Source organism: Bicyclus anynana, chromosome 3 (genome assembly GCF_947172395.1).
Source record: "Bicyclus anynana chromosome 3, ilBicAnyn1.1, whole genome shotgun sequence".
Classification (NCBI taxonomy): domain Eukaryota; kingdom Metazoa; phylum Arthropoda; class Insecta; order Lepidoptera; family Nymphalidae; genus Bicyclus; species Bicyclus anynana.
Window position 1 is genome coordinate 7,427,972 of NC_069085.1, and position 24,745 is coordinate 7,452,716.

General features: G+C 36.2%; 1 protein-coding gene across 1 annotated transcript; it reads left to right on the forward strand.

The window, feature by feature from the left end:
- The first annotated feature begins 2,255 nt into the window (after window positions 1-2,255).
- LOC112050060 (fez family zinc finger protein erm) lies at window positions 2,256-24,573 on the forward strand. The gene is made up of 6 exons (XM_024088191.2): window positions 2,256-2,500; window positions 5,248-5,477; window positions 6,515-6,646; window positions 11,153-11,472; window positions 17,037-17,187; window positions 20,578-24,573. Exons 2-6 carry the CDS (start codon window positions 5,249-5,251, stop codon window positions 20,841-20,843), a joined length of 1,098 nt encoding a protein of 365 aa, XP_023943959.2. The 5' UTR covers window positions 2,256-2,500; window position 5,248; the 3' UTR covers window positions 20,844-24,573.
- The last annotated feature ends 172 nt before the right edge of the window (window positions 24,574-24,745 follow it).

Genomic DNA, 24,745 nt, shown 5'->3' on the forward strand with positions numbered 1-24,745 from the left:
CTGAAACCATACATTTCCCGCCGGTAACAAAACACTTCGTATCAAAGCAGATTAGCCGCTTAATTAAATTTCCCGTGATTGCTACAAGGGGTTAATAGACTGTAAAATATCGTTAATTACGTAAACCACTACATGTCTACATCGATATTGTATAGTTGTAAAGCTGTTCAAGCTGAAATCTCCAGAAGGGTCACAATAGCAATTTTGACGGCCTCCGTGGAGCAGTGGTATGCGCGGTGGATGTACAAGACGGAGGTTCTGGGTTTGATCCCTGGCTGGGCCGATAAAGGTTTTCCTAATGAGTGACTTGACTGGTGGGAGGCCCCAGACGTGGCTAGTTCACCACTAGTAGACCACTTTACCGGCAAAGACGTACCGCCAAGCGATTTAGCGTTCCGGTAGGATCTCATGTAGTAACCGAAAGAGGTGTGGATTTTCATCCTCAAGTTAGCCCGCTTCCATTTTAGATTGCATCATCATCAAGTGAGAAGTAGTCAAGGACCAACTTGTGAATAATAAATAAAGAAGAAAAATAATATTTTAACAATCTATAGCAAAATTATTCTTCCCATTTTGTCTTATGATGAACTCAAACTCAAATTTCAGAGAAAAATATGCATTATAAATAGATATTATAATTTAATAAAGTGCTAATGACAAATTTAATAGTTCTTCTAAGTTCTTAACAAAGTAACATTGTATTAGGTTAAAAATGGACTTCACAGAACTACTTCCCTTTACTCTATATAGGTTAATTAAGTAAGGTTAGATAATCTTATGAAATACTAGAACACGCCCACGACTTCGTCCTTTTGAAATTCTGTTTTTTATAAATTCCGCTGGAGCTATTGACTTTTCCAACATAAAAAGTAGCTCAATAACATCCTCTATTTTCCAGTGAAAGTCCCAGTAAAATCGGTTTAGCCGTTCCAGAGAATAACCCGCACAAAAAGACAGACCGACATAAAAAAAATGTTTGTGTTTTGATAATATACCTACAGTTATTTTAAAATCACAGACAGAAACTTGAATTTTTTATACAAATATATCTAGTATTGATACCAAATATGAACTGATTCTACGACATAAATTGTTATACCTTTATATACAGCTCGTAGCACTTCGTTTGTAATAATCTACTTAGCTCAAGAGTCTTAAGTTTCTTACGTAGAACAATGCTTTCAGTAGACATCACTTCTGTTATATACGTATACACCAAATAAACAATCTGTTTAAAAATTACCGTCTTTATAATATTAAGGTTTTAGAGAGTGTTTCTAACTCTGCATCTAATTCAAACTCCGCCCAACTGTACATCACGACCAATGCGCTAGGTGGGCGGGGCGCGCCCGCTCGCCGGCAAATCTGAACATCATCACGTGCTCTGATTTTGTCTACACTCTGTAAAACTCGCGGAAAATTCAGGTTTTCCACAAACTTAATTAAATTAACTAATCGTTCCGCATTGTTGTTTTGTCTCCTGTAGATTAAGTAAATCAATTGCTAATGATTCTGAAACTACTTATGTAAAATATAAATATTTTATAGTAATTCTTCTCTGAATCAGTGTTTTGTAGATACTTTGATTTTTTTTTAATTCTTTACAAGTCAGCCTTTGACTACAATCTTACCTGATGGTAAGTGATGATGAAATCGGCCTAGCTTATTAGGAGGAGCATGAAAATTCACACCTTTTTCGGTTTCTACACGACATCGTACCGGAACGTTAAATCGCTTTGCGGTACGTCTTTGCCAGTAGGGTGGTAACTAGCCACGGCGGAAGCCACCAGCCAGACCTGGACAAATTAAGAAAACCTCAATCAGCCCAGCCGGGGATCGAACCCAGGACCTCCGTCTTGTAAATCCACCGCGCATACCACTGCCACGGAGGTTGTCAAATTATTTCTTAATTGTTAAGCCTGAATATGTAATATCAGTCTGAACATTAGAAGCAGAAAATCTGAAATGATCAGGTACGACAGTTGCAATTCCAAACGAGGTAGCATTATCGTCCAGAGTGAACCGCTTATTTGCAAACATTAATCCCTTAAAGCCATTTTTCAGCTTCTATACGCAAAGCGAAGGCGCAACCGCTAATTATTCGGTGTTCAAGAATGTGACGCGAGCCACCTGTCATGTGAGTGTTTCATCAAATCATTTCTTTATAGCGCAGCCTCCGCGCGACCTGCTCTTTTTTGTTAGTTTTGAAAAAAAAACGTTACTGTGGATGAGTCGGGTAGGTCGGGGCGCGCAAGCCTTATTTCAGTCAGGTGCCAGGCGCCGAACACGAAGCATCGTGCGACGCTCCGACCCGCAGAACCTTTCGCGATACCTTTTCGTTATATTTAACAGTTCGTCAAATAATTAAAAATTGATTCAGGAAAATGTTTACAAATCTTTTTAGAACAGATTTGTAATGAAGAGATTTTAGAAAGCCCAGATTCTGTGAATTTCAGCAGTGGTTTTGTGAAACGCCCAAGTGTTAGATTTTCGCGCCCAGGTAAGTCCGCCCACAAAATATTATTCAAACTTTGTTTTATTTTTATGTTACTAACTTTGACTACAACCATACATACTAAGGTAATCTACCTATAAAGTTTTCCGAAATATAAATAATGAAAGTTAATATTTAAATACGTACGTAATAGGTAGTACATTATTGTCGAAGTTGGAATTATAGCAATTTGCAAGATAGTTAAAAGTAGGATGAAGGCTTCAGCTAAGGCAAAAGATACTAATTGTGACACTGAATTGCTATTTCAGTCGAGATTTGTAACCTGAATCTTTGACTTTATTTTTTATATTAATTGTAATAAAAATTTACATAAAAAAACTTCATTAAAGAAGTGCTGGCGTTAAAATTGTTATATTAACAGATTTGCTACTGTTTAACTTGCCTGGCTATATTAAATAAAATTTATTTCTTTTATTGTTTATAAATATTCAAATTAAAAAAAAATGTTGTAATAAAATATAATTTATTTACACCATAAGAAAAACAAGGAATACAGTGAATAGATGAAAAGTATTTTAGTACTTTCATGCATTTTATCGGGATTGCATTTAGGTATTAGGGACAACTTTTATCAAAGTGCTTTTTTTAAATAAAGCTAACATTAAGAGTTTTCTTAAAAAACTAGGAGATAATAATAAGGTGTGTATACTACAGTATAGTAATTAAAAAACAGAACCCTTCTTGGCAGTCGGGTAAAATAAAAATAGGTAAAGTACCTATTAGTATGTGAGCATATCTTTTAATTTTGAAATAATTAAGTAACGTGCCTGCTACACAAATCAAAATGCAACTTTACAACTTTAAAAGCTTAACAGGGAAACTTTTATATTAAATTTCATTTTCAATAACCATGTTATTGTCGTTGATTTGGTATAATTATTGTTGGTATCATTAATCGACTGTTATATACACCATTATGTTAAGAGATTTCAGGCGAACCTACGGAAAAATGTACAGGAAAACATTCAATGAATTCCTAATTTTGATGGCTATTAAGATGTGAAGTTTACTTTGACAAAATACTGTCTCAAAAATTTACTGTATGTTTATTCATTAGGTACATCGTATGAACCTCAATGGTTTGACATCTAGGTTTTCTTGTCTCAAAAAGCGACGGAAAGCCAGTGTTTTCGAACATAACCGCTATTTTATTGACTGACCAAAATAAACCAAATAACATGACACTTGATTAAAATCTCTAAAAAGTATATAAGGTTAGTAAGATTCTTGGACAGAAAATAATACTTATCTAAACAATTAATTAACCAAAACAAGACAATTTATTATTTTTAAATTATGACAGATACCCTTCACTTACACTTCAGATCCTCTACAGTTTGAAGCTCCAGACGTACCTATTTTAAAATTAAGTCCACTATTATCCTGTGTTATGAGAGGCTTTAAATGAGGCTAGATATCACCAGTATATAAACCTAGTGATTTAGTGTATCGATAACTCGTTCTAGAATAATAAATTCAACTGCATGTCTATTAAATTAATTAAGTAAGTACAGTCTATATAAAATATCTAATAAGCACTTTGATTGATTTTATAATGTTAACACTTGCTCAGTTTCCCACTATCAAAGCATGCGAATGAAAGAATAAGCGACCACAATTGCTTGCCGGTAATTGCCGTTTGCGGGCTAATGAAGTCTTACTTTATTGAAATAAGAAATTGCGACACAACAACCCTCGCTTACAAGACGACCAGTGAGCCAATTACAAGTAATAGCTTGAATCAATTGCATTCACCTGTTAGAATTACAAAGATACAGATCGCCCTGGCACATCGTGGGTAAACGTTAGAGGCAAAAATCGGGAACTATGATATTATCTTTATGACAAACGTTTGTAACAGGTGCCCTGAGATCGTTATCACCCCTGCCCCTAATACGTTTGATTACAAAATTGAGCAATTCATTTGAAACATCGCAATCAACCTATATTTGATTTGGTCGAATTAAGTAATGAAAGGAAAGTGAACGCTTTCACGGGCGAGCTATTTGTTTATTGTGGATTCGTATACGTTGTATGAAAACAAATGTGTTTTAGTGTAATGAAGATTGTTTTAGTCCGATATGTATATCGCGGTGAATTATTAATGCGCGTACGCAGCGGGCGACGTCCACTTTCATTATTCTGATTCTTCATTTGCTTGATTGAGCTTTTAATACGATTCGCCGTCGACACACGTCGGATTAATCAGGGCAAGAGCTGTCAACAAATAGTCGCTAATGGCGATGGTCACGTAACGGCTATGATGACGTTGTTTTTTTAGACTGATCGCCATATCGTAATTATTGAGACGGGAACTATAAAGGTAATACCAATTACCTATAACCACTTCAGTTTTACCTATACTCAATACATACAGTATTTTACATACAATTTGGATTATACAATTTGGATTATTTATTGATATTATTAAACTATAGATGAAATCTCCAATTCCGTTAAATAGTATTATCCTGGCATATACCTACATACTGAAATACATAAGATAATCACAAATCAACACTGTATCTAAGTATTTAGTTATCTTGAAACTTCTTAAATCAAACAATCTGTATTAGAATTTATCTCCGAAAGCTACAAGCTTTTAAAAAAGTAGATGACCTTCTCCTACTTTTTAGAGATGCTTAGGTAATATTGGCAAGTCTTTTTTATATACCTAAGTAAGTGTAAGTTAATATAGCGGGTTAGCGGTTGTTAAATAGATTTATTTTCAGGATGTCCCGCCACGTGCTTCTGTCCCGCCTGGCGGAGCACTTCCAGGCGGCTTCGCCCCCCGGCCAGCGGTTCCCGTCGCCGGACAGGAGCGTGTCCCCCCACACGCCCACGTCGCCGCGCTCTCCCCCCCAGTCGCCGGACTCTCTCGCACAGCAGCGCTTGGACCTGCTGCAGCTGGGAGACATTGAGATTGCAGGCCGTGCTCTCAAACAGTACGCCAGGGCTACAGGTAAGTCATCACCATCATCACCCGACCTCACTCCATATTCATTAGCAACCGATGGACGTCCGCTGCTGGACATAGGTCTCCTTCAACGACTTTTAACACCAGGGTCTGGAGCCATAAGCATCCAGCAGCTCCTCTTATCCCGCTTGTTGATATCGGTTCAGTTAGTTGATCGACCAGTTTCCGCTACGGAGTCGCTTCTTCCAACTATATGCCAAAGAGACCCATCGCCCGCTGTGTGACTCTGAGCTGTCCTGAGTTTTTTTCCCAATAGAATATCTTTCATTTGGATTTGGAGTTTAGTCTGCTCTAATGGGGGTTTTGTTGATGCTGACCGACGGCTTAGCGTAGCGGCACGGTGATGCTGAAACACAACCAGAATTCAGCCTGCTAAGGAGAAATTAACACAAAAATGGAAAGCTCAATATTCACTTTATATCAAATTAAAATTAGACTAATCTATTCGATTCTCGAAATGATAAGTGCATATAAATAGAATAGGAAAAGCTTAAACTCGTAGTAAATAGAAATCTACGCATATTCATACAGAATTAGTACTAAAGCTCTGATAAAGTAGAAAGCAATAATCATCATCATCATCATTATCAGCCGATGGACGTCCACTGCTGGACATAGGTCTTGCATGGACCTCAAAGCATAATGGTCTTGAGCCGCTAGCATGCAGCGGTTTCCTGCCACAATCCACTTGATGTCCTCGGTCGGTTAGTGGAGGGTCGACTAACACTACGCTTTCCGGTGTAGGGTCGCCATTCCAGCACCTTGGGACCCCAACGTCCATCGGCTCTTCAAACTATGTGGCCTGCTCATTCTCACTTCAGCTTCGCGACTCGCTGAGCTATATCAGTGACTTTTGTTCGTCTGAGGATCTCCTCGTTTCTGATTCGATCACGCATAGAAACTCCAAGCATAGCTCGCTCCATCGCCTTCAAATAAGGCCCATAGTTAGCGACAAAGTTTCGGATCAGTAGGTCAGGCAACACGACACGAAAGCAATAATAAATATTGTTAACTTCTCGTAGAGCTGGGAGCCTTGATGTACTGCAGCGGGCTGGGCGCACTGTACGGCGGCGCCGGAGTGTGGCCGCTACTGCTGCCGCAAGCGCCACACTTTGCGCCAAGTGATCACGCAAGACATACACCGCCCCGAGACGGTAAGAGCCCATTGCAGATAACCGATACACAATTGCAAGAACTTGCAGCAAATGTTTCGTTAGGCATTTTCATGGCTCTAAGCATAGGTATATATAACAACAAAATATCTTTGATTTTGAACCTAACCTTAAAGAAAACTTGAATTAGAAATCAAAGAATTTTATTCATACATTATCTTGGAAACTCAATTATTTCTTTGATTAGAAGAAATAGATTTCAAAAATTACTGTTTAGGTGTCGGGTGAGTATGTGCGGGGATCGATCTCTATGCCTTTTAAGTATTTATTAGTTTTTTTTTTATTATTCTTTACAAGTTAGCCCTTGACTACAATCTCACCTGATGGTAAGTGATGGTGCAGTGTAAGATGGAAGCGGGCTAACTTGTTAGGAGGAGAATGAAAATCCACACCCCTTTCGGTTTCTACACAGCATCGTACCGAAACGCTAAATCGCTTGGCGGTACGTCTTTGCGGGTGGGGTGGTAACTGGCCACGGCCGAAGCCTCCCACCAGCCAGACCTGGACAAATTAAGAAAATTTCAATCTGCCCAGCCGGGGATCGAACCCAGGACCTCCGTTTTGTAAATCCACCGCGCATACCACTGCGCCACGGAGGCTGACGGCCTCCGTGGCGCAGTGGTATGCGCGTTTTTGTCATTTGTCATTGTTAGGACAGTAGCGTAACTAGGATGTGGAGTCTGGCAAAATGCAACGGGCCCCCATTCCGTGAATCTTGTAGCTCGGAAAAAAATAAACATTATAAAACACATTAGGTACATGAGCTGTGATAGCCCAGTGGATATGACCTCTGCCTCCGATTCCGGAGGGTGTGGGTTCGAATCCGGTCCGGGGCATGCACCTCCAAATGTTCAGTTGTGTGCATTTTAAGAAATGAAATATCACGTGTCTCAATCGGTGAAGGAAAACATCGTGAGGAAACCTGCATACCAGAGAATTATCTTAATTCTCTGCGTGTGTGAAGTCTGCCAATCCGCATTGGGCCAGCGTGGTGGACTATTGGCCTAAACCCTCTCATTCTGAGAGGAGACTCGAGCTCAGCAGTGAGCCGAATATGGGTTGATGACGACGTGATGATTTTTCTAGAGCCCCATCCAATGAATTTGACACGGACCTGTTGTTACGCTTCTGTGTAAAGTATTCAAATTACCTGACGTTTATTATTGTAACGAAAATGGCAACAAGTGCCAGAGATTTCTATAAATACTTTTAATGATTTTTGGGTCGTTTGATAAAACATGTGTTCGCCTCGGCCTCCTTACAAGCCTTCTCGAGTGTATTCCTCATTAGAATAGCTATCAGCGTAAGTTGTGGCTTATGCCGCTAACCGCTGATACGGCGCAGTTTACATGTCGTTTACCTCCACAACCGGAGTCTTTTAGGGTTCCGTGGTCTACATGGTGGAACCCATATAGATTCACCATGTCCGTCTGTCACTCTGTCCGTCTGTCCGCGGTCTAGCTTAGGTACTATTAGTACAAGAAAGCTTTGAATTTTGATTTAGCACGCCGACAAAGTTGTAAAGTAAAATCTCGATAAATATTATTTTTAGGGTACCTCCCCTATATTTAAAGCTTTTTTACTCGTTTATACCTATAATGTGGGGTATCGTTGAATAAGTCTTTAAAAATATTGTAAACACCATTTTTCCATTTAGGGTTCCGTTTGTGAAATTTCAAGTTGCTATTTCTTGTTAAATTCAAGTGTCTTCCGTCGTATGCCAGCTAAACGGCTGTTTTTGAACACGTGGAAAATTTCACAGAACTAGTTGGTATATAATTATAACGAAATTTAAAATTAAGCTATTACAGATAAGTAGAGATTAAAATTGAAAGAGTTGTAGGCTGTAGCCGATCAAACAAAACCACTATTCTAAATTAACATTGGTAACGTACAACTACCGAACCCTACCCTGTGAGTGGCCCGACACACACTTGACCGTTTTTTTAAGGTTTTAAACTTGCCAAGGAAAAGCGTGTACACTTCATCGGCGTGTTAAAATTCTTTTAGTATTCTAATTGCTGCTTATCCACGTTCATACCAGTTACGGCCGTGAATCAAAGATAAAACACTGAAGACCTAAATTAAATTGTATACCTACCGACTTAATTTCTCTATCAAATTATATTTCAACCTTTATGATCACTATTTGAATAATCGGTTCATTTATTAGACGTCAAATTGATGTGTAACTTTCACTTGCACATCCTATTTTATACATTAAGAAACTCTGTCCCTAAAATAATTTAACAAAAGTAGATACGCGTTTACATTATAGAATTGATTAATTTATGTAATATTATAAGTATTTTTTAAATTAACTGTTTCTTGGATCACGAGGTCCTCGGTTCGAATCCTAGGTCGGGGTATATAATAAGAGTTTTTCTTTCTTCTACAAATAATTAGTTTTCATTAAAAATTCTCCGCCTTGGGGAGTAAGTAAGTAAGAAGTAGATGATGTTACACCCCCGTGCCTTTGAGAACATGTTTTGACGATCTCCATGGCGCAGTGGTATGCGCGGTGGATTTACAAGACGGAAGTTTCGGGTTCGATTACCGGCTGGACCGATTGAGGTTTTCTTAATTGGTCCAGGTCTGGCTAGTGGAAGGCTTCGGCTGTGGGTAGTTACCACCCAACCGACAAAGACGTACCACCAAGCGATTTAGCGTTTCGGTGCGATGTCGTGTAGAAACCGAAAGGGGTGTGGATTTTCATCCTCCTCCTAACAAGTTAGTCCGCTTGCATCTTAGATTGTATCATCACTTACCAACAGGTGTACAACTGTAGTCAAGGGCTAACTTGTAAAAATTACAAAAAAAACGATAAGCCATATAGTACGTCCAGCTACATACATACATACATATAGCAGTCTCAGCTATTTTCTCCTGATTGTGTAAGTGGCGTGGGCTACTCAGCGGCGTCATTGGGGGTTTGGGTGAGCACAGAAGCAACCATTGATGGGGCTTAAGCTAAGTCCGACAACCCTTGGCTCTAAACTCAATCTTCCCTCTCTTACAAGCAGAGAGGTCTGCAAGCGTATTTCATATACGAAATTAAGATTCTATGTAACAAATATCATCTGGTACCTACTGACCCATATAATAGATGACATTTCTCAGTTGATTTGATGCTTATTTTAATAGATTGTTAATAAAGACCAAATTAGTAAATAGGCCAGCAGGCCCTGTCGTAATAAAGGCCGTTAATGATGTACCTTGAGTTTTGTAAATCTTTAAATTTAAATTTGATCTCGAACTATGTTGAGTTGCAATATTGACACAGGTGATTTTCAGCGTTTAACATTCAGATTTACTCAAGTTAAACATGGTGTTTATTGTCGCTGCAGACAGTGACGCAAGACCCACGAATACATCGTATGCAGCTGTGCTCTCTCAACAAATGCAAAACGTCCGCTTCGACCTACAACCCGCCCTATTTAACCTCTGAACAACCCAACTTGGCTTATTTAACCTCTCTGAAAAACTTGTTGAATTAAAAAATACCTACAAGTGGAACAATAGTATAATACTGATAATATTTTATTCAATTATTATGCCACCTACCCAATATGTGTCATATCAATAAAACCAAACAAAAGGATGCATTTATTTAGTCTGTCATGTAAAGAGAAAACGTGCTCAGCAAACGTGCTCACCAAGATTCAAGATTGCGAAGCAAAAGATAGAAGAAAATAAAAATGTTTTTTTTTTCTTCGGACATATTTTTTTTATATAACAAAGCTTATATCGTTATCAACCCATATTCGGCTAAATGCTGAGCTCCAGTCTCCTCTCAGAATGAGAGAGGCTAGGCCAATAGTCCACCACGCTGGCCCAATGCAGATGGGAAAGCTTATATCGCAGCCTTTTAAATTGTTAGAATCAGACGTAGAGTTACTATAATAGACTTGATTTTGCAAACTGTCATGCATACATAGTAAGACTTTATAAAAAAAAGAACTGATTTAAATTGAAGGTTATTTTGTTTATGTCTAGATAACTAAAGTCAAGCAATATCTTAACATTAGGCAGCGGCGTAGCGACGTAGAGACCATGGAGGGCCACTGTCCTGCTAGGCTAGTCTGTAACGATATTTTTATAACTCGCAAGTGCGAGTTTCGAATTCAGCTCTATCTCTCTCTGTTTAAAACGATACTATAGAATGAGAAAGATAGCGGTGAATTCGAAACTCGCACATGCGAGTTCTACAAAACATTGTTAGAGAATAGCCGTGCTGGGCGGGATAAGAAAAAGGGCGGCGGCAAGCACCACGATTTTGGTCAATTGAAAATATAATTATTTGTGCACGTCTTATTCTGTCCTTGGTTGCTTGTGCTCATTACACAAAATCTAACACAAAAATATGCTTCTTCTTTTGTAGTAATGTGGGGCTCACTCGCTTATGTTTGGTCGCTCCACTGATGTTTGGTTACTTCCCTTCACCGATTTAGCCAAAATAAAATCCTATAAGCACGTGGTTGTTCACAGATGATGAAGAAGAGTTACCATTAAACTTATCGACGAAAAATAGACAGATTTGGTCGCCGGGCAGTGCGTGTGAACGTGAGCAAATAGAAACTGAGAGAGAATCGCCAGCGTCGCGTTGGGACGAGCGCGAAGATCTAGAACCCCTCGAGCTCGTGAAGAGATGCCGCAGCAGCTCTGATGATGACAGGCTCTCCGGCTCCGAGTCCCGACGCTGTCCATCAGAGCCGTCCTTCAACACCTACCTACCACCGCCGCCTCAGCCAGACATGAACTTTTCACTCCTTCTCAAGAATGAAAACAAAAATGAAAAATCCTTTCAGGTATGTACTGTGTGTGACTGTATGTAGTGTATGTATGTAGTGTATAGGTAATTAGGTATCAAAAGTTTTCCTATACCTATGCCTACCTACTTAATAATATAAGTATTATGTAGGTAGAGAAACTTGTTCCTTTTACTGTTAGGTATTAACACTATCTAAAATCCGACTCTCAGAGGAGACGCCCTTATGGAGTCGTTGCGCCCATTTATTCTGCTAATACTTTCGGCCTCCATCAGGCGATGCTTCTGCGCTCGCCCAAACGCATGGTCCCATTAAGTAACCTATGGTACTTACATATGAAAAAAAAATATCTATAAACTGTCTAAAAACTAAATTTCAAATTATAATTTCAGTCAAATAGATACACAGGCCCCAAAAATACTTAGCAACAAAAATGCAGCAATTTTAAATTCGGATTCAAAACTGAATAAATATGTAGGTCTTTCACATAATTTGCGATAAATACCTCAATGAGTCTCCGAGAAAATCTGCTTTTTGCCGTAGATACTTATAACCTACATACCTATTTACCTCTGGCAGTGTAATGTGTCAGTAGGTAAAGTCTCATCATATAGGTTTAACTTTTTTGTCAAGTCTGAATGGACTGTATAATGGTAGCGGCTCCAGTTAATACTAACAATAAAACACTAGCTACTAAGAAAAAATGTGGCATTCAATGTCAAAGGAATAATAACTGTACCATTTACTGTGCGAAATCGAAGCAAGCTGGTACTTAATACCTGCTTACATGGTATAAACATGCGACATCCTTTACCAAGATCAGGATAACTGTACAATTTCCGTTCAGACTAGCTTTAAATAGCAAACCTGTACCTATCTGTTTATCGTTTTTTTTTACAAATCAAAAACAAAAACTGCCCTTGTCTTAATAAGTACTCTTGAATTGAAACTAGTCGCGCGTCTTTCGCACGCAGTTTACGGCTCCGGCGCGCAGGCCGGTCTTGTCACCAGTTTTTTTTTAATTTGCGCTCTTCTTTTTGGCGTCATTACAAAAATCCTATACGGCTTTAATCAAAATACCATTTTTCTTAACATAATCTTATCTTATTAAGACGATCGCACTCGCACTGCGCATTGGGTAGTGCTGCTTTCAGCATCCACGGTCGTGAGTTCGATTCTCGCGCAGTAGGAAAATATTTGATTGTTTATCATGGGTGTTTTCCAGTGTTTGGGTGTGTTTATTATATAAGTATTAACATAATATCTACTATGTAATTGTATATGATAAAATTCATACAACAGGCTTCGCTTAATTTAATTTGATGAATTTGATGTACACACATCACTATTTAACCTCAATTGTGTAATGTGCATTGTCCAAATATTCATTTGCTTAATTATTTATCCTATTGGCCCCTGTATTAATAAAACTTTGATTAATTTCTAATTATTCTCGACTTAAGAATCTTAAGTCTTAAACATTATTTAACACAAAAATGTGCCCGAGAAATTTAAATGAAACCCTTTAGTTATCAAAAAGATTAAAAGTAAACTAAACCTTTAATATGTAAATAAGATAAATATAACATTTTTCACAACATTAATTTTTGTTCACGAGCTTATAAAATAATGAAGTTACTTTTTTAAATCTTTGTTTATAAGGACAATTATGAAGTTAGTGAAGGGGAAGTGCGAAGCGGAAAACGGCGCGTGGCCGGCACGAGCCTTCGGTATCCGCCTAATTACCGCCGACCGCTCTGTATATGTATACTGTGCCTCTACGAGTACCTACTCGTATTTCATGCATGCAATTATGTTTTGATCGAAGCGTATAGCCACCGGTTAATTTATTTAATAACAAATTGATGAAGTGACATCTCATTAATTATTAAACTTAAATTTAATGCATTTTGGAGACATTTTTCTAACTCACGTATGCTCTTGTCAGTTATCACCTCTCGGGGAATAGTTATTGATTATAGACTACAAGCCCTTGAACAAAAATTACTTGTGAAATGACCCAACGTGAATAACGCTTAGAAGGCTGTTACAATATCAGAAAATAACTCTAAGCACTATGCCGTCATTTCTGAGCGGTACAGTGGTGAGTACTTTAATTTTAATATTTTAACTTTGTTCCAAACCTGAGGTTTGTCGTAAACTTGAGTCTACGCTATGTCGAATCTGCCGGCCCCAGCGAATTTACCAGCAGGCTAAGTTGGCTGGAGACTAGGAAGGCAGATTTTAGGTGGCAGCAAATTTGGCCCAATAAGTTCCATTCCAAAATTTTAATTTTCTATAATTACTGTACGTAGGTAGGGTTAGGCAGTAGGCAGGTGCTAAAATATCGAAAGTTTCTATTTTATTCTCAGAAAAATGTAACTAAATATCGTGTATCGATTGCGAACTAGGGTATCGAATTTTAAAGTTCGGTCCCTATTGAAAAATTTGACAACCAACTGGCCGGCTCTTAGAGAACGATTTTATTATTATATCAGCCATCCACTGCTTAATTCCTTAACTATATATGACTATAAATAAGACGACTAAATAAGACGAATAAGATTTTGACGGCCTCCGTGGCGCAGTGGAATGCGCGGTGGATTTACAAGACGGAGGTCCTGGGTTCGATCCCCGGCTGGGCAGATTGAGATTTTCTTAATTTGTCCAGGTCTGGCTGGTGGGAGGCTTCGGCCGTTGCTAGTTACCACCCTACCGGCAGAGACGTATCGCCAAGCGATTTAGCGTTCCGGTACGATGCCGTGTAGAAACCGAAAGGGGTATGGATTTTCATCCTCCTCCTAACAAGTTAGCCCGCTTCCATCTTAGACTGCATTATCACTTACCATCAGAAAAATAAGAAAAATCCAAAACCGTAAAGTTAAATTAATGATTTAAATTATTACAATATAAGAATTAATTGTTCCTTAATTTATTGAGAGATAAGAATGCATAATAAACATTTTATTTTAAAACATGGTTTTATCACAATTCAGGCTGTCATACCTAACTATTCAAAACAAAGTCGTTGTATTTTTAAATACTAATATGCTTTTTAACACACTCCAAGGCATTCTGAAATTAACAAAAGTAACCAAACAATATAAATAATAAATAAAGAAAATAAATTTCGTTTACTCAACTTTGTTTATTTTTTAGGTAGTTAGTTATTGTTTTATCAAACAATTAAATAAAATACATAATAAAAATATGAAATTATAATTATAATAAATATAATGTATATAAAATACATAATAAAAATATGAAATTATAATTATAATGTAAAGATAATGTATCTTTCTATCCTTCGTATGTAGGTATATCGTATAAAATGGCCAAAATTGACTCCGCCGCGCTTCTAGTGGTGTATTATAGAGGAGGAGGTATTATATTCCGCGTTTCTGGTGTTAACCTTTTTATTTCTATAATTCTATAAATTCCACTCCTGCGACCTAACCCTACGCTGCAGATTATACCTACTAAGCTTTACTATCTACCGTAATATTAAATAAACAAAAAGAAAAACTCGAACCTTTAAATTTCTGATTGTCGTAAAAAATATCCTCCGTACCAGTTACAAACCGATAACCATATGTGGATGGTCATACTAGCACCTGTGTTGTTTATAAGAAAGTGCATCACCATAAAAAAGAGTATGAAAAAAGTGGGCCTTTTTTATAGGCGCGAGGCAGGGAGGCAGCTGCCCTGCCAACTGTCACAGGCTTCGACGCGGATTTTCGTTGAATTGTCATTCGCAGCATCTTCCGATTAATAGCCGTGGGCATACCTTCATAAATCACATTGCAATAATTAACACAAATAGGGAAACTACGTAAAGATAATTAGCTAAATGTACATTTTTTGTTTGAACAAGATTTGGGTAAATCAAGAACTGTGCAATACTACAGTTCTTGATTTACCCAACTACCCAACTTAGGTAACGATGTTTTATAACTCGAACCTCAATTTTTCTATTTGTCTCTACCTAACAGGATGAAATAGATAGATAGAGTTAAGTACAAATTAAGATTAAATAGTTAGGTAACTAGTTAAAATATACTATATAGTAAGTTATAGTTTCTGTTAAGTTACTTAAACCCAAGTCCACAGTATGAATCGATCCATGGCTGAAACAGACTACCGTTGTATTTCTTATTATTATTGAACATCTGATACATATAGATATTTCTAAGACGATAGGTACCTAGGTATATACGAATAGGCATAGAAACAATGTTAGTGTGTTAAAACATATATCTGGATACGCGACGTCATCATGTTATTGAAAATTCTCTGCAGCAATCTTATAATTTATGCGTAAAATACGACACGGTAGGCAAGTAGACGATGAATAGATACAGTTAAAACAACTGATCAAATAAATCTAACTGAGGATTCCTTTGTCTAACATTTGTAAGTGGAATATGACACAAGAATTTGTTTGCATACTAGATATTTCAATCTTTTGAAATGGTCTTTACCTAATGACTTGAATAAAAGTTCCTTAAAAAAGTCACGTCGCGTATAAACAACAATTTTAAGGCGTATTTGGTGGTATGCGAATTTTGCTTATTTAATTAGCTTGATTTAATTAATTATATTCTTCTTATCAATAATTCTGGACCTGTATCAGAAACTCCCAATTTTAAATATTTAGTTGCTACTCAATCCGATCCGCCCACAACGTTTGCGTAAATAGAAGAAAAGCTAGGATAATAACTTTGGGTGTAAAACAGATTAAAACGATTAAATAAATAAATAAATAAATAATATTACATTAAATAATATATACGAATTATTTCCGAATTGGATTATCTAGCAACATGCTTTGTGTTACACATATAGTATTCTTAAGTCATCGGATTTATTGCTAACTAATTTACCTAAATTAAATTAATATCAAGGTTTTCCTTTAAGCCCCTACCTGTTTATTAAGTAATAGCGCGAAGAAATCAAAGAACCCTGTAGAAAAGGGGTAAAAAAATACTCTGTTATTAGTTTATTGCCGGTTGTCAGCGAACTGGACGGCCACTGTCAATTCCATTGTCCATAATTATATATCATGTAGTGAAAAAGTTGAATTTTAATTACAACTCTATTGATTTTATACGACTATGGCTTCGGAAGGACTTGATAGCTATACTATCAGCTAACCCTTAAAAGACAATTGATACTATAATTGCCATTGGAAAATCACCAAATGTAAATCTTTATTTAATCTACACTTACCTATGTCTTCTAATATGGCCTTATGGGTCTTATTCTCAAAGTCACTCACCGGACGACGGATCGTGCTATGCTTGGAGTTTCTCTATATGATCGAATCAGAAATGATGAGATCTGCAGACGAATCAAAGTCACTGACATAGCTCAGCGAGTCGCGAAGCTGAAGTGGCAATGGGCAGGCTACATAGTTCGAAGAGCCGATGGAAGTTGGGGTCCCAAGGTGCTGGAATGGCGACCCCGCCAACCGACACCATGCTAGAGGCCTATATTCAGCAGTGGACGTCCATCGGCTGATAATGATATTGATAATGATGAATACCTCATAGCCCCTGGTTTACTAGTCAAGCGCAAGTCATAAAAAATAATATTTCGTACAGTGCAAGCAATGCGGCAAATGCTTCAAGCGCTCCAGCACGCTGTCCACGCATCTGCTTATCCACTCCGACACCAGGCCCTACCCGTGCCAGTACTGCGGGAAACGATTCCACCAGAAGTCCGATATGAAGAAGCACACCTACATACACACAGGTAAGATATTCACTATTCTTGTCATTAGATATATTGACTCGTATATCGTCTATGTTTTATTTTTATTTTCAGATTTTCAATATATCCTTAGTCACAAATAAGTGCTAAGAATACAAATTGGTAATGAAAAATTCTTTTGTAATTTTTAAATATACAATTCGTCGCTACAACCCATATTCGACGTACTCTCAGAATGAAAGGGGTTAGGTCAATAGTCCACCACGCTGGCCCAAGGCAGATTGCCAGACTTTACACACGCAGAGAATTAAGAAAATTCTCTGGTATGCAGGTTTCCTCACGAAAATTTCCTTCACTATACAATTAGCAACATTTAACTCCGGTTTCGGACCATGAGGTATTTTCTTTCTTCTAAGAAATTTTCAGTAAAAAAGTTGGTGATTGTACACTGAGAGCACGTTACTCCATACTTGCTGGTCACTATCATTAACATCAAACATTATCACCCTAAGCCCGCCAACCTGCATTGAAGCAGCGTGGTAGGTCTAAGCTCCATATCCCCATATCATCCATGTCCTGTAATTTATGAGGAAGGAAGCCTGGCCCAGAAGTGGGTCGTTTAAACTTTCTTACAGTAAAAAATTATAGATCTATTAATGACAAAGTACATACATTATTTATGCCAATAATGATCATTGGTAATTATCAATTCATAACAGTTACAGAAACTTTATTTAAAAGGTACGATTATACTCTGAATTAATGTAAATTTCACTCCTGTAATTGCTACCAAAGTTTTGTCACGAAAATAACAGTCCACCCTACTGAAATTACATAAGTTAGCCCCTATTATTCAAGTTTCACACTTTGTGTTGTTATAAGTCTAACTACAGATTCGTTAAGCGAGTGATAGGCGGTAAGTTCGGAAGAGAGTTTTTTAACGGACTTTAAAAAAGCGTTCAAATACAACAAATGCATTCCCAAAGATATGTTCACACGGTAGCGTTTTTAAAACACGACAGCGTTTTTAAAACACGACGCTTTTTTTCGAGTAGTGTTACATTTTTAATTTTGGGCGTTGGAAATAGACCTTCATTTAACTTCATACTATACTTGAACGCTTTTTTAACATCCGTTGAAAAAACTCTCGTGCGAATGAGGGCTTCCAGGTAATATGTTAGGTAACATTTACTTACTTGAATAGGTATTAAGTACGCAGCTGTCACACTTTTGATGATATGTACGACAATCATTAAAATATTGAAATAAAAATCAGAAATTTTTATTACAATATTTTAATGATTGGCAGAAAAGTCTCACGTTTAAAATCGACTCATAAATATGATTCTACGAGACTCCTCTAGTGATGGAAGGGAAGTTATGCCTGCCTATATGTGGGTACATAGTTCATTACAAGCAAGACTGAGATCAAAAATAACAAATGAAAACCATTTTTTTCTTCAAGTAAATAAGAAAATCGGCTTCAAAAAATACAATCATTTAGATCTGACCACGATAAATTTAAACATTAAAGTTTTTAAATATATTACTAACAATAAAGACGCACTGGCACATTGAATCTTGTTGGTATAAGACAATAATACAAACTTTTCCACTGAATAAAGCTACCTATAAATAAAACCGATCAGCATTCCTCAACGTTAAAAGTAAAATCTTTATTTCAATGAAGCAAATAAACAATGCACCAAATAAGACAAGTTTTTATCTTCCACTACAAGAAATCGATGAAAGAATTGCGCGTCTAAAAACTACAACGCACCTACATATTTGTCTCCGTCGAGACATCTCGTCACGTCTGGTCAGTGCCGAATGATTTACAGTAACCTTAAAAGGCATTCGTCCTCCCGATAAAAGCCCCATCATCAATATTCCAAAATGCAGTTCGCCCTGCAATTAGCCGTACAGCCTTCAAGACCAGAGTCGCGTCACAGCGAAAACAAAAAAGTAGTAGTAAATCCTGTTTCGTCTATAAATTATTTTGTTTCGTTTTATCGCTTCAAGCATTTCTCACTATGTAGGTTGCTGGAACAAATTGCGATGGCTGCCGATCTGGAAAAATAGAAGCCAATGTTTATTTTCATAAAACAGTAGCAATTGTTGAACAATATATCAATTTTTTTATATAAATATGTATTATATGATCATTTCGCAACCGCAAAAATTCTTTTAAAGTTTAGACAATTGAATTTTTATATGATTTGATTTCTAAACACTTGTAGGTACCTAATAGTCGTTTTCTTTAGGTATTAGGTAACAATACAACATGCTTATTTCAGCTGAAAATCAGAAGCGCCGGGCCTAAAGGTTATGATTACAAGTTAATTTACCTACAAGCATAATAAGTTTAAGAACAGCTGTTGAACAAGTTCGTCTATATGTATAATAACATACCTCTAACGATAAGCACATTCAAAAGCATGCATATTAATATTATTACACAGTTTATCTAATCCATAGGTGTTCATTTTTCTTTTAAAATAAAATACTTTTATTATAAGAACCATTAAAAACAAAATCATCGAAATTATAAATGTAAAGTTATTTAATTGCTGTGGAAAGTGGACTAAATAATATAACGATTGATAAGTAGTGCCGCTTATACAAGCTTTAATTACCACTTTCCGTTCGATAAACGACACCTTTAGATTAGGCACTTTCTACCAAATAAACTTTAAGGCTGAGGTTAGATCCCCGCAATGCAAGTTGCAATTTACGTAAACGCCTTTCAGCTTTTAGCTGCCGCCTATTTTACATGTAACTTGCTGTGAAATAATATCTCTTATCTCTGAGAAACAAGTTTTTAAAAATTAAAATTAATTAGGCAACATGTACCTACCTAAGTACACACAATGATTATAAAATGTCGTTGGATAGGTACACATCTATATTTACTCTTGATATTTTATTTTTACCACGGAAAAGGTGTTAGTTAGTTAATTAAAAATTACAATAAAGAAAAGGAACACCCAAAAATATATTTTTCATGAAGTATTGTTTTTTAAAGGATTATATGCCTTATCATTTATTTAATTTTGGTTATTATTCCCGTTCCCACCAAAAGCCGTCTTCATTCCTAACTCTGACGGAAAAACTGTGTTAAGAGTGAGAGTACGACAATGTACCAGCGGTCGGGAATCGAACACATGGTCATGTGTAAAGTCCAACCTCTTGTTGGTGCTATTGAGGCTTGAAGTATTGAAGTTTTATTCGGGTATACCACCTCGTAACACATCGACCTACTATAGGTACCTACTGTAAAGTTTATTCGAACTCTGTTTAGTAGTTTTAGTGTTAAGTGGTTACATAAAACAAATAAACATTTCCTCCAACAATTCTTATGTTTTCGCGTGTTAGTATTTACATACCTCATGCAATACAACCAATTTTCTATGTGAATGTAATTTGTTACAGGTGAAAAGCCGCATAAATGCGTCGTATGCTCTAAAGCCTTCAGCCAAAGTTCGAATCTGATCACGCATATGCGGAAGCACACCGGTTACAAGCCTTTTTCATGCGGGCTATGCGAAAAGGCATTCCAACGTAAAGTTGATCTCCGACGTCACAGGGAGTCCCAGCATGCGGAGGTGGACTCTCCGGCCTGCCCCGTCCTACCACGTCACCGCTATACATACTACGGCGAGGAACAAGCTCCGTTAACTCCACTTATCTCTAACTGAATCTGACATACAAACAATCACTTAACTATTTCAAGCCTGTGAAAATCATACATCGACATAAAAAACTTGATGGTAAGGGCCACACTTTTACTGAACATTTATTATCCTAAATTCTATGGTTTCTGTGAAAATATCTGTCGCTGTGGAAGTTTCATAAACCATTTATCACTTTCACAATTTTTTTTCCTGAAATATTTAAAATATATACAATATACATAGGTATAATCAAAATGATGAAAATACAACTAGGCATAATGTATCCTCAGGCCAATTACCTTCTAATAGACTTATAGCGCACTCAAATTCACCAACGAAATTGTCTGTCGTTTTTTGAGGGGGAGGTAGGGAGGAGGTACACACATCGAAAGTATTTAACACCAATTAATATATCCGGTGCCCTTCTTTACACTACTAAATTGTTATACACACACGTGTAATTTTAACACAATGAAACATCGATTCTATAGACAGTTTGTATGAAGACGTTTGATCATGATCATATAGTTTAGACAAAGGGGTAACCTCTAGCGTGGCAGAGCCTATAGAAGGTAATTGGTCTAAGGTATCTTCTAACGTCAAACACAGCAAGTTTATAGAACAAAATCAGCATCTAGGTACGTTAAGTGTTTCAAGCTATTCGTACCAATTATGTATTAATTTTTCAAAAGTAATTTTATGTATCATCTTGCATTTTTTAAGTTGTTCTTAATATAATTGTTGTATGGGGAAGTTATTACCTTGGCGATGCGTGTATAAGTAATATCGAGACGGCCATGATTCTTACGTTGTTCACTATTCAGTTAATGTAGCCAAAGATTTTGAGCAATTACTTTTAAGTCGAGTCACGCTATGAAAAGACGAGGAAATCGAGGAGTTAATACTTTTTGTAATATATACATGATATAAGTATGTTACCTTTAAAATATTACCTATAGGTACGCTGAAATACAAATAAGCACGAAAATACTTATCCAATAATAATGTGATCTATCATCCGTCCTTATTAAACTTTTGATATAGGTACATAGTTTACCTATGTAGGTATATTAAGTTTTTATTATATATAATTCAAATAATACGACGTCCATTCAATAATTTTACCACAATTAATATGGTTAAATTAATTAAAATACCAGATGAATACCTAGTGTTTAATAACTACTAAGTAACTAACTATGTAGTAAAATATTTTTCCATCCATGTAGGTACCTAATATTTACTTAAACCCTAAGCTTGTCACTGGTTAAAGTTATGCTCTATGATAGAGTCTCGCCCTAACAACACAAAGAAGACCTTTATCACGAAGAAAAATAAAATTACGCTTCATACTTGGACAATCAAGAATCTTTCAAATCTCTTTTCTTCCAAAGCCATCCTGAACCAAACAGCATAGTTGCCTATCGGATAATGGTAGGCGTCCACTGATCCGCATTGTACATATCAGTCGTATCGCATCAAACGGATTTTTAATTTTACAGCAGATAAAATCCGTTCGATGCGTATCAGTGGACGTACTTTGTAGTGGACATTCTATACAAAGAATATTAAAATCCGTTTCATGCGATGAATCCGATGAGATTCAATGCAAATCTGTGGACGCCTGTCGTTAAAAGCATTGAATAACAAAATTTAATTATGGTGTAACTGTAATTTAAATAATCTCTCTTAAGTAAAGTATATATACAGGAGTGGGATTTCTATAGCTTGTGAAACAATTAAATCTTATTCATATCGATTAGAGACATTATCTAAGCTTTTGGATTGGACATTTAGTTACTAAAATAATTGCTTATGAAATAATATTTCAAAAAAAGGTCAAATGAGGCATTATATTGTGCTGTTATATCAAAAATAATACCTACGGTCCTATATCTAAGTATATACCTTTAATTTTTTACTTTGCGTTTTTCTGTATTAACTAGACAAACGAAACGTATTAAGTTATATTACATAAGATGTTACCTGTAAAAACTTATATTTATAGTCTATACCTACTACTGTAAAATATTTTGAATATTATGTGTATAGAGTGAGTCTAATACAAACCAAAGTGAAGTGTTTTAAGCCATAAAACACTATATATTTATGTAGAATTATGAGTTATGAATTATGTAATTGTAGTATAAATACCTAACTGATAATACCTACTTATTATATTATTATGTAACAAGTAATCTAAGGACTACCAATTATTATTTATTTTTATTTTATACAAAACTTTGGCATTGCATAATATAATAAATTGTATAGGTACTTGATGTGTTATGTATTGATTGTCGTTTATGAAAGTTAACGGAAAAGCTACCAACTGTTACCAACTTTTCATGCATTTGGTCTGTTACCATGTTCTATCCACAGTAAAATATTTACTGTGTTCTAAAATAACAAAACTAACATATTTTTAATGAAGCGAAAAATGTGATAGGATACATTTACCTATATTTAAACCTTTTCTTTTATAGTTTTGTTTACTTATAAGTAACATGCATTTCTAGAATTAAGTTTTAAGCATTTAATTTATGTGAATTGATTATATTTTCTTTTAAAGACTGTTCGCAAATCCTAGGTCATTGTGCTTTATTGTTTATTAGATGAATTTGATAGAGACGCTAATAAATGTTTTACTTATAAATAGATACATTGTATAGGTATAGTGCCTCAATGCAATCACAATTAGGTAACACGTGTTCTGAAATAAAGAAAAAAGGGTTACGTTGGATAACTATGTACGAGTAGGTGCACGTACAATGACTAACGGCTAGAACACCAAAGAGTACAGCTATGATTGTTTACCTATACCTACCTACTGTAATTTTTGTAACTATAAGTAAGTAGTTTTGTAAAGGAGTGTCTTTTTGAGACGGATTGTAAAAGCTACCCTACAAAATTCTTCGGAATATTTTTCGTGTAAACTTGACTTGAAAAGAGTTTTAAAAGGGTTGTTCCTCTAAATTCTTGTTATATTTAGAGAAAGGAACCACTAAAGTCCGCCTCTAAAGTCACTCTACGCAAGAATAAGTAATTTGTGGACCATCTTACTTAAGCTTTTATTATATTGTTGCGTTGTAGATAGGCTTCGTCCGACTAAGGGCTGATGTATAAACATTTTAATGTTTTTGAAGTTCCGTACAAAAATTTTTTATGGGGAAATTAAAATATAGACCTAAAAGATATTTCACTGCAATTTTCATCCTAAAAATTACATTAACAACTTATAATTTGTATAAAAAAATTATCCATAGGTAAATTCAAGCAATGAGAGACCTTGATATCGAATAGGCTCCCTAAAATTCAAACAGCTTTACCAGTTTACTACAAGTGAAAATTATGGAAAAGTAAAATAAGCTGAAAGTTTAAATACCGATACGAAATGACTTCCCAGGTAGTTCGTATTAGAAATTACTACCTAGGTAATAGTTTTACTAATTTCGGTATTGGGCAATTTTGGACGATACGAAGTTAGTCGAATCAACGGTTTATCTATTAGATATTAGAGACGTTTTACGTCAGCTTTTAGACCGACTATTAAGTACACTTGCACTAAAGTTGCACGGTCAAACCGCTATGCGACACCTACTAGCGACCATTGTGTTTTGATAAGAACACTCTAGTAGTAAACAAATACATACATATAACGTATTCAGTTTGGCGGTACAAAGTCTCGTCAAGTCATTTTTTTTAGTTTTAATTTATTAACTAAGGCCAGTTCAATATAAATATTTTATTGTGATACTTGTATTTTTTATTTCGATCTTTCTAATATACCCAAATGAATATCTACCCTCCTTACTCCTTATTCCGTACTAGCAGTGGCGTGCATTGCGAGTAGCCTGGATGAGTCCTTAAACGCAATGCATGCCCTTAAGATTCATTACGTAGGTACCTGTATCGGGGGAGGAATT

What these genes read in the sequence shown, in the direction of transcription:
- LOC112050060 (XM_024088191.2), top strand. Translation starts at nt 5,249, where the DNA reads ATGTCCCGCCACGTGCTTCTGTCCCGCCTGGCGGAGCACTTCCAGGCG. An exon ending in ACATACACCGCCCCGAGACG is followed by an intron (nt 6,647 to 11,152) that starts GTAAGAGCCCAT and finishes GGTTGTTCACAG; the next exon opens with ATGATGAAGAAGAGTTACCA. An exon ending in AAAATGAAAAATCCTTTCAG is followed by an intron (nt 11,473 to 17,036) that starts GTATGTACTGTG and finishes TATTTCGTACAG; the next exon opens with TGCAAGCAATGCGGCAAATG.